At 37.6% G+C, this 11371-nt stretch overlaps 1 protein-coding gene across 1 annotated transcript; it reads left to right on the plus strand.

Annotated features, from left to right (window-relative positions):
- The first annotated feature begins 4112 nt into the window (after nt 1-4112).
- On the plus strand, nt 4113-4699 carry LOC132431738 (calmodulin-1-like). Its single transcript, XM_060021504.1, has one exon. It carries the CDS (start codon nt 4166-4168, stop codon nt 4613-4615), a length of 450 nt encoding a protein of 149 aa, XP_059877487.1. The 5' UTR covers nt 4113-4165; the 3' UTR covers nt 4616-4699.
- Nucleotides 4700-11371: the final 6672 nt, after the last annotated feature.

Raw genomic sequence — 11371 nt, forward strand, 5'->3', positions numbered from 1 at the left:
GGAGTAAAGAGAATGAATGAAGAATATAAAAAATTAATAGGTATCTTTAAAATTTTTTCTATTAGTTTTCTTTGGTTACATTTAGATATCATGTCAAAAAAAAGCAAATACTAAGAATGGAAAATAAAGATTTTTCAACTGAGAGGATTTATGACTTTATTATCAAATATGTAGTCAGTCATTCAAGCAACAGTTAGTTATTGAGTATCTGCTCTGTGCCAGGTACAGTTCAAAGTGCTGAGGAAGGAGCAGAGAACAAAGTAAATGAGAAACCCCTGCCCTCATTTTATTTATGCTCGAAGGAGGAAGGGGTAGAACTTACTTTCTCATCATCTAGTGCCCATATACAAGGACACCTACTAAATGGTAATTGAGAATCTTTGTGGTTTTGGGAAGGAAAGGGGTGGGGGTGTGCACTGAATGGGATTTCTTGGATAACAGTAATTACAGAAGGAAAACACGCACTGGCTTCTCCTGTTATATAAATGAGAACGTTTATAGTAATTTTCTGAGAATGGCATTCTCAAATGTTTTAAGTGCAGAAGGAGAATAAATGGTCGAGTCTGCTTTTCAGCTGTGCTATGACTGCCTGTTTTACTCTTTTTCCTTCCCGACTCTACTGAGCTTATTACTTAATTGATGGGTTTTTCATTTTCTTTTTTATTCCCTGAAGAGTAAATTATTGTCTTTATTCAGTAAGGAGTTCAAGTGAAATGTAAAGTACTCTTTTATTCAACTAGCTCTTTACTTTCTTGTTAAGACCTTCTGTGTGTGTCAGGCACAGTCCCAGGCTCTGTGTGTTCAGAAATGCACAGCTCGTCCTCCAGGGGGTCTGTGGTCTGACAGGCCAAATGCCAGTGCCAGTTGTCGTGCAGCATGGCAGGTGATCTTAAGGAGGGCTAGACATAGTTCTGAGTGAGCAGTCCTGCCTGAGGTTCAGAAGCTGTGTAGCTGGAAGTTTTTTTTCGTTGTTGGGGCTTCAAAAATGAGTGATTTGGTTTGCCAGATGTGAAGTGTGAGGTGGGCTTCCCAGCAACTTCACAACCCCGTGACTCCCATCAGTCACTCAGTGCATTCATTGCCTCAACGTGCCGTAGCTTCTGTATGTCATTCATTCGGTCATTCATTTATCCGTTGATTTATGCCATCAAATTTAGTATATGTATTATACTCCTTTTGTGGGCCATTTGCTAAGCAGTAGTGAAATGTGTAAGAAAGATGCTGCATTTACCTTCATTTTATATGTCAACACCAATGGCTAGAGTTATTGGCACGTAAGCATTCTAATCCAAAGATTTTTGAATTCAAAATATTGGGTTGGCCAGAAAGTTCCTTTGGGTTTTTCGTAACATCCACGGAAAAACCCGAAGGAACTTTTGGCCAACCCAGCGTGTGAGTTATTATAGTCAGATGGGTAACATGATTTGGTTTTGAATAGAAGTACTTAGTTATATTCTACAGTGAACAAGAGCATTTAGAGGTTATATAATGCGTCTGATCATAGTATCGAACCTGATCAGAAAAACAAAGAAAACAGAATTCTTCTGGAGCTTGCTTTATATACTTGTTTCCACACAATCCAAATAATTCCCATTCACTACAATTCTGGGAGAACACAAGAGCACACAGCAATTTTAGGTAGGTTATCTTGTTGGTTCTGACAGCATCCCTATGGATCATGAATATAGACTCCATGACTTGTCCAGAAACATAGGAATAGTATGTGGTAGAACTCTAACTTGATTCTAGTGTTCACTTCACCATGCCCATGAGAAAACTCTGAAATTCCTACACGCCTCTCATACTTTTTTTTTCTTCTGATATATCTTTTTATAGTTTTAAAGTAACTTTTTTTTCCGTACTTAGCTTTCCTTTAACAAGAAGGCAAATATTTTTTTTAAGTAAAATAAGTAAAACAGTGGGGTAATGTAGCTACCAATATAAAAATGTTTACATTTTTAAAATATGGTAGATTTAGGGAACTGTGAACATAGCCATTTGTGTGTGTGTGTGCGTGTGTGTGTATAGAAATATAGCTTCAATAAATTAGATTTCATCACAAATACAAAATTATATTTTTAAACATATTGATATTTCACTTCATCATATGATATAACCACATGCTGAAGATGAATTTGGAATTTCAAAGACACACGCAAAAGTATAATCCATCAATGGTCCTCATTCTTCATGGTGAATCCTTCCCTTTTAGGATATTTCTTTTCACTGAAATGACTGGACATAAGGCATGTCAATGCAAAACATAAGTGAAGAATTTAGAGAAGCTAACTTTTACCAGGGGAATAGATGGGAAGTAGAGATTAAGGAAGCAGGGAGCCATTGAAAAATGTTGGGTGGAATTGAGAGGGGCTTAATGTAGCGTAAGGGAGATGGGCTTTCAAGAGAGCTCCGAAGTCGGACGAGTGGAAACAAGAAAGTGATAGAGAGCTATAAGGAAGGGTCAGCAACTGTTTAGTAACTGTGTGCCTCTGCAAGACCCCAGTGTCTGGTGTTGTGGACTCAGTGGAGTTCTCAAGATTCTTGAGGTCTGGAAAAACGTTCTCGTCGGGTGAGAAGAAAAGAAGATCTAAAAAAGATAAAGCAAGTCTGAGAGGTGGAGTAGAAATTGAAATTTACGACTATTGTTGTCAGTGGCACACTATGAGCAACTTTTAAAAGGCTTGTTAGGGTAAAAATGCACTTTTTGGCTTTTTAAGAAAGCATACTATGAAGAAAGAAATAATTGATCATATACTCAGAGCTAAGCATAACTATTGGCTTGCTGTCCCTACCATAACAACCAAAAATTGAGGGGAAGGGAGAGCAAAGATGCTGATCTTGTGAGCTTCAGATTGCCACAGCAGCCAGCAAACAACGATTGGACCGTGGATCAGTATTTCAAGCAAACAGTCTTGACTGTTTTACCAGCATAATCCCAGGATCTTCACTTTAAGCCAATGTTCTTTGCCCTAAGAGAGCGTCACACAAAGCATTTGTTTCTTTGTGACTGAAGAACAATTAATTTAGTTCAACTCACTTTGTTGAGCATGTACTATGTGAAAAAAACGTACCTAGTCCATAAATCCTAGTTCTCCACAACCATAACCACTGGAGGCTGCTGTTTCAACACACCAGTAGAGGCAGTGAATCTCTAGAAGCAAAACAATCTAGGCCAAAACAAATTAGTAAAGGATGTCTGAGGGTAAGTGGTCTTTTTTTTAATTGATATAAAATTTATATCCAGTGAAATGCACAGTTGAGTACTCTCTTCCACATGATTTTTTTTCCACCTTGAATTCTGTGAAACCAGTTTGCCCTGGACTTTCTCCTACATCTTTGGCTATTCCACCCCTCTCTCATCATAGTTACCTATCACTTCACTAAATGTTGATATTCCAATGTCTGACTTCTTCTTTTCTCAGGTTACATATTCTCTTTATACTGTGTTGCTTTCAATAATCTCATCAACACCATATCTACAAATCTAGACCCTATTTCCCATCTGCTCCATTCGTACATATCCAACAAGCAATGGGACCTCTTTGCTTAGTGGTCCCATAAGAACTTTAAATTTGTCATGTGCAAAAATGAACTTATTGCCTCTCACTACAAACATGCTTTTAATTATGTTTTCACTATTGGCACTAATGAAAACACACTATTCAAAACAATTCAAGCAATCGAGCACTTTTGTGTGATAAGGGATGTGTCAAACATTATAAATCAGGTAACCCTCTTTTGGGAGAACTGATAGTTTAGCCATTTATTCACGCCAAACCTGGCCATCATTCTGGAGCTTTCCTCCTTCCTCATTGCACCCACCCAAAATTTCACCTCTCCCTCGTCATCGTGGTCCTTGCTTCTTCCTCTGGAATCTCTCAAATCTGTTTCTTTCTTCAATCACTGTACTTGTCAAAAATCTTTCTACTTTCTTTCCAGACTTCCACACAGGGAGTATTGTTGCAACAGATTCAGACTCTGTTCCTTAGGCATAGAGGTAACGGAGGGATGAATTCTGATTGGAGATTTACTCATCAACCATGTATTGAGTTTCTGTTAGGCATAAAATAAGTCGATTAAAGTAGCAGAACAGAATTAGTCCGAGTGGAGTGAGCGAGCTGAGTGGTTGTGTAGTCGAGTCCCGGAGACTGGTAGCGCTTGCAGCATGGCTGACCAGCTGACTGAAGAGCAGATGGCAGAATTCAGAGAAGCTTTTTCACTATTTGACAAGGATGGTGATGGAACTGTAACAACAGAGGAGTTGGGAACTGTAATGAGGTCTCTTGGGCAGAATCCCACAGAAGCAGAGTTACAGGACATGATTAATGAGGTGGATGCTGATGGTAATGGCACAATTGACTTCCCGGAATTTCTGACAATCATGGCAAGAAAGATGAAAGACACAGACAGTGAAGAAGAAATTAGAGAAGCATTCCTTGCGTTTGATAAGGATGGTAATGGCTATATTAGTGCAGCAGAGCTCCGCCATGTGATGACAAACCTTGGAGAGAAGTTAACAGACGAAGAGGTTGATGAAATGATCAGGGAAGCAGATATTGATGGTGATGGTCAAGTAAACTATGAAGAGTTTGTACAAATGATGACAGCAAAGTGAAGACATTGTACAGAATGTGTTATATTTCTTGTACAAAATTGTTTATTTGCCTTTTCTTTGTTTATAACTTATCTATAAAAGGATTCCTCCTATTTTCAAAAAAAATATGCATGTATGGTAATTAGGACTTCATTCCTCCATGTTTTCTTCCCTTATCTTACTGTCATTGTCCTGAAACCTTATTTTAGAAAAATTGATCAAGTAACATGTTGCATGTGGCTAACTCTGGATATATCTAATAAGCCCTTCTGCACACCTAAACTTAGATGAAGTTGGTCAAATGAGGGAACATCCGGGTGATGCCTTTTTCTTTAAGTAGTTTTCTTTAGGAACTGTCAGCATGTTGTTGTTGAAGTGTGGAGTTGTAACTCTGCGTGGACTATGGGCAGTCAACAATATGTACTTAAAAGTTGCACTATTGCAAAATGGGTGTTTTATCCAGGTACTCGTACACTATTTTTTTGTACTGCTGGTCCTGTACCAGAAATATTTTCTTTTATTGTTACTTGCTTTTTAAACTTTGTTTTAGCCACTTAAAGAAAATCTGCTTATGGCACAATTTGCCTCAAATCCATTCCAAGTTGTATATTTGTTTTCCAATAAAAAAATTACAATTAAAAAATAAATAAAGTAGCAGAACATAAATATAATTGAATAATAAAGTAGATAACTCATTATGGGAATATCTTCTAAATAATGCCTATTTAATCCATAAATTTTTTCTCTTGTCAACTCATTCTATGCTAATCTTCTAAATGGATGGTTATTTGAATGCCCACTTCTGATTCACCTTGAATCCTATCTTAGGTTTAGACTCCCCTGAGACTGTTGTTTCCAAAGGTTTATGCTATTTTGGGAGACATTTTCTAGGCTGCCTTTTCCAGCTGCTGTTGTTTTATCTCTGTCATTCTCTGGTGGTACCTGCCTGCCCACAGGCTCAAATTGCTGCACTTGAAAATCTGTTCACCCTACTTAGTGTAAATTAAAGGGGTTGCTTTATTTGGCTTTCAAGCCTACTGCATCACAGAAATCTTAGTTAACAGCAGGGTTTGAGGACACCTAGTTAAATTTCCCAACCAGTGGTGCTGGGATTGCTCTGAGCTCTGACATGCTGTCTTGCTGTTAGCTCACATGACAAAAGAGGCAAAAAATAGCTGAACGATACAGCTGGGAAACATGTAGATCACCCAGCTTTAAAAGGGACTCAAAATAAGTCACATGCTTTCTCTGCTCTTCTCTTTCCCCATTCGTTCATTTCCAGTGTTTCTCATCTCATAGCATTATGGACAGTGGTTAGCTTAGTACCTCCCTCTGCACACACTCATGGAAGGGACAGGATTTTTACTCTTTCCCATTGGCGAGAAGGCCTCTGATCCCCTTGTGTCTTCTGCTCCTCACATGCTTTTTACTATTGGAAGAGGAATGAGTAATACCAGTGAGAATGATTCAGTGGTCTGTCTAAAGCGAAAGTTGAGGTCCTCACTCTCTTCTTCCTCCCGCCCCCTCTCCGTGGTACCCAAGTACCTAAGGGTAGACTTGATTCAGCCTCATGTCCTCTCCTGCTAACAGAGGCAGCTCAGAGTCTTCCAGGCCCTCAGATCTACTTCCAGAAAGGAATCCCAGGATTCTGGATTTGAGGGTAAAGAAAAAGTAACAAGCCCAATTTTGTCCATACTCCAAGGTACATTGTTAAATCCAGCTCTACAAGTAATGAAAGTCCTATTTTGAAAATGGGGCACCCTCTTCCTGTTATTTGTTGTTTCACTTAGGTTGGGATTTCAGGGGAGCCTAAGCATCACTCCTTCCCTCTAGATTATGAACCAGTTTGGGCCTGTGGTCAGGTAAGCAGTGGGAGAGAAAGAAAGAGAGAGAGGCACAGAGGGAGAGAGGGAGAGAGAGAGAGAGACAGGTCAATCAACTGAGGTAAAAATTACTTCATGCAACATTACATCAACCACATTAAACCATTTCCAGTTGGGACCCAATGACGCCATGTCCTCAGTGGTTTATATTTATTTAATATGCATTTGCCTGGAAAATAATAATTCCATGACAAGCATAGTGCCAGACACAAGAGTTTCAACAATGAACACAGGAATACATTCCTTAGTTTAATGGGGCTTACATATTTACAATCTAAAAGGAAGGATACATAAGTAATGTAGAATGAGCCTTATAATCAGCCAGGCCAGAAATCAGATTGTGATTCCATAAATGATTAACTGGGATAAAATACATTTAGTCGGTTATTTTCTTAATTTTGTATTATGATAGGTAGCCATGGACATTTTATGAGTATTGTTTCCTATTACAGAGTCAGAGCAGAATAGTAAGAAGTGAACTGGATTAGGAATCGAAAGACTTGAGTGCTCATTCAGGTCCATGAACAACTTGCCTTTTGCCTTTGTGAAGGTCATTAATTTTTCTATAGCTCTCTTTCCTGTCTGCATTTTGGAGAAATCCACAGTACTGTGGTGAAGATTTTGGGAGACTGTGAAGGTAAAGAATCAAACCTTGGTACATCCTAGCTCTGTAGTGAATGCCAGTTCCTCTTCCTTCTCTCCCCAGCCCAGTGTACTCTTTAGTCCTCTCCAATCTTACCACAACTAGCATTGGACTCTGGACTTTTCAGGAGGCAGGGGAGGGGTGGGGTAGAGGATAGAGATTATTTTGTAAGTGTCTTTATACAAGTTGCCAGTGGGGGCAAAATAGAACCATCCTTCCAGAGGGAAATCTCATGACATCTTGTACTTACATTCATATACGTGGCAGTGTTTTCACATCTTTAGCTTCTAAGATCAGAAAATATAAGCTTTGCCTAGATTTTTAAGATACTTTTCAAACTCTAACTCATATTTAAACTAAATATACCAAGTTTTCACAGAATGGGGGGAATGTAAGTTCATAAGCAAACTATTTGTTATTCTAAAAAAAAGAAGACATTTCTAACATACAAGTTGCTGACATTTGCCAGTTTATTTGCAAAATACCAGTGTAGCAAGAGGGAATTTGTCTATGAATGTTCCACATAATGTCCACATACTGAATTTCTTGTGTTAAGCAACTCTAAAACATACTTTCTAGTTTTAGGATCCCAAAGTTTCACCTGTTTTAGCACACATTTCTTGATCCCCAGTGTGGAGAAAGAAATGAATCTATTTTGTTTGAAATTATTCATGATGCTCACTCAATTCATAATTCAAAGAGCCTGTTGAGAAGCCTACACTTTCAGATATAATAGAACTTTATTGTAAGGTATTTCATCAGTTATGTTATGAAGATAGATATATCTTCCAATAATAAATCATGTAGCATTAGTAAAAATAAGGAGATGACTTCTTGCTGTTTTAAATCACATTTTTGTTAGAGGGATACTTTAAGAAAGTTTGTTTCTTACAGTGAAGAGTGCTTATGATTCAGTAACTACTTGATCCTCTCTTCAATATCTTCGTCAAAATCAAGCAAAACAAAATTTACTCAGAAACTTTCAAAGTCATTGTGGAATGACCCCATTTTTATCAATCTAACCATCTCTTTATCTCTCTCTCCTTATCTATCCACCACCCATGCATTCATTCACCCCCCCATCTATCCGTAAATACATGCAATATGTAAATAGATTTATTTCCTTATTTGCATAAGCAAGATCTGAAATGATGTAAACAATATGAGTAATTTTTTTAAGTAGAGGGATTTTGTTTTTTCTACTTTTTTGTATTTTTGTTGTTATGATTTTTTTTATTTAAGCAATTTTTACCAAAAAAGTGCTTTTAAAAAAAATACAGTAGCATTCTGTATGGCCTAAGCATTCTCAAGTAGAAAGGTTAGGTGTGCTTTGAGACACTCTCTAAAGTGGACCACTCTACTTTCTGTAGGGCAGAAGGCTCTTTGAATTGGGGATGACATCTCTTCTCTTGGTTTCAGTTAGTCACCTTTCATATGTCATGATACCCATCTTGTTGAATTTTTATATACATGCACTAAAGCCCTGGCTTGGAAGTGAAATACGAACCCTGATCATAATCATCCTCTTATTTGTGTGTGTTGCAGACATACAGAGAAACAGTTTTATTATTAAGAAGGCTGGTTTCCACCAAGGATACAGATTTTGAAATCTGATCTATGTTAAAGGATTTTTCGAAAGGATTTCTTGTTCTTAGGATTCACTGAAAAAATCTTAGTAGGGCTTCAAAATGGGGAGGTCAGCAGAGGATTTAGAGGGTTTTGATCTCTTGGCTCACTTAGCTTAAGGCAGGTATTTCAAGGTGGGAAACTAATTAGGATAGGGCAAAGTTCATAATATAATAGTTTATCAGTGGTGATCATAGCATGATGAGAGTCTTGAAGTGAGTTTGACAAATGAGCTGTTTGCCCACATGAGGAATCTAAAGTAGGAGACATTTTTGCCAAGGTGAGCAAACTGTTCAGATATATAGGTTTGTAGGAATTTACTAATGCAAACAGGGAAGATATCTGTTGTTTTACAATCTGAACATTTCTGGGCAATGTTCCAGGAACAAATGATTAACTCTGTTGACAGAGGTGTCCTCAGTTCACAGTCATGTGAGTTAAGCTGTGTGGATGCAGGTGGTCCCAATTCTCATACCTCTGTAATTTTCCTGCTTCCCAATCCAACAGAAGATTTCTTTTTTCTCTTGGGAGGTGACTCTTTCCTTTGTAACAAATTTGTTATATTCGAGTATAACTAGAGTATAACTACACTTAGCTATGTCTTCTTAGAGGATAGGGGTAATGCTTAATTTTTATTTTTATCTCCACCCTTTAGACCAAAGCTTAACCTTATGCATAGATGGTTCTTCAAAAATTTTCTGTTGCATTTAAATTTGGTTACTTGCTTTGCTTCCCTGTGAGCCCCTTGTCTCTGGTTATCTCATATTCCTAATCTAGTCTTCCTTTAGTAGAACAAGTGTTTCTTGAGCATCTATTTTATGCCAAACATTGTGTGAATTCACATGTTCTTAAGCTTGAATTCCATTTGAGTCACTCTGAGAGTTTTAAAAATAAAATATTAAGGAGCTTTAAAAAAAATGCTAGCCAGGCCAGCTCCCAGGGTTTCTGATTTAATTGATTTGAGACATGGCGTAGGCATCAGCGTTTTTTAAATCTCTATTTTAATTTTCAGCCAAACTTGAGTGCCACATGATAGTTAGAGGAATCAGTGATGAAAAATGCACATGTGGTTTCAGAGAGCTTGGTGGAGGAAGAAATATTTTACACAAATACTCAGGGTAATAATTGTTTGGAGAAAATTACAGCAAGTACTTTAAAGGAAGAGTTTAGGAGAGAACTTACAGCATGGTTACCTAAATTTCCTAAGGGGTCAGAAGAGGATATCCTGGGAAAGAGACATTTAGGGTGAGACTTGAAGGATGAGTAGAAAGTAACCAAGTGGTAAAGGAAAGGAAGAAAGAAGGCATGCCTTGGGACTGAAAAGATCGTGATGAGTGAAAGGATCAGAGAGAAGGCCAGTGTGGGGAAGTCCAGTGAATGCAGAGCTCGTCGTAGTGTAATGATTGCGGTGAACTAAGCAGGGGCTAACTAACTCTATCGGGGCTTGTAGGGCAGTGATTGATTTCTGACTTTATTCTAAGGGTAATGGGAAGCCATTTAAGGTAGAGACTTGATCCAAAATGTATTTTAGAAAGCTCCCACTAGCAGCAGATATTGAAGGAATGTATCTGCAGGAGGGGAGATGGGCTCTGTAAACTAGGATGAATGGAGACTGTCGAAGGCAGAGGGGAATGATAGATTTGGACAGGAGAGGTTGACGTGGTGATGGGGAAAAATGTAAAGATTTGAGATATTCTTTGGTGATACAATCAATAGGACTTTTCAATGGCTTGAGTATAGCTATTTGTTAATAATTGGACTGATAGTGAATACCGCTGATTCTACCAGCACTCGCATTCTATAATTATATCACTTTAGTTTATTCAAAGAATCTTGAGTCACACACATTAAAGCATGACATAGGTTCATTTAAAGTTCTTGAGCACTCCAAATATTTCAGGCACTGGGTCATTAAGTCAATACAATTTTTTTTTGATGTTTTAGGGGAAGAAAGGAGCTTGAGAAACTATAACTCCTTATGAATATCTGAGAAAATTCAAAACCGTTTTTTTAAATCCAGTACCAAGAAAGCTGTCTCTTTTTCTATGTTCACATATTGAAAGTGAGCTGACCAGTGTGAGCATGCTAGAATGCTCTGCCTGAGTGATCCAGCCTTCAGAGAGTTTAGATTAATGAAGATCATTTTGCTACAGATTAACCTCCTTGGTTGAAGTGCTTTATGTTTCAGAAGGAAGCATAATGAAAAGGCCATCCTTCAATTTGTAGTAAGTATAAAATTCACTCTTTTCCCTGATATATTAATGTTCACACGTCTGTAGTGAACAAGATGATATTTAGTAAAACAAGTTAATATTTAACATAGAAACAATTTAGATTCACTCTGGACTCCCAAGAAGATTCATTACTTATATGTTTAAGTATCTTTACTTATTATTGTAACATCATATACATTTCCTGAAGCAAATTTTGAAATAGTATTTGGAAATCTTGCAGAGGTTGTCAAAGCTATATAGCTGCTGGCTAATATTGATTGCTTTACAAACTTTTACGAATTCCTACTCAAACATTTCACTAACTCTATTGTGGCCCAAGATTTCTGATACTCTATAAAGATACTCTATTTTCTAAAACAAATTCTAGTCAGATTTGTAATTGCTAAGTCAG

Source organism: Delphinus delphis, chromosome 10 (assembly GCF_949987515.2).
Source record: "Delphinus delphis chromosome 10, mDelDel1.2, whole genome shotgun sequence".
In the NCBI taxonomy this organism is placed as follows: Eukaryota; Metazoa; Chordata; class Mammalia; order Artiodactyla; family Delphinidae; genus Delphinus; species Delphinus delphis.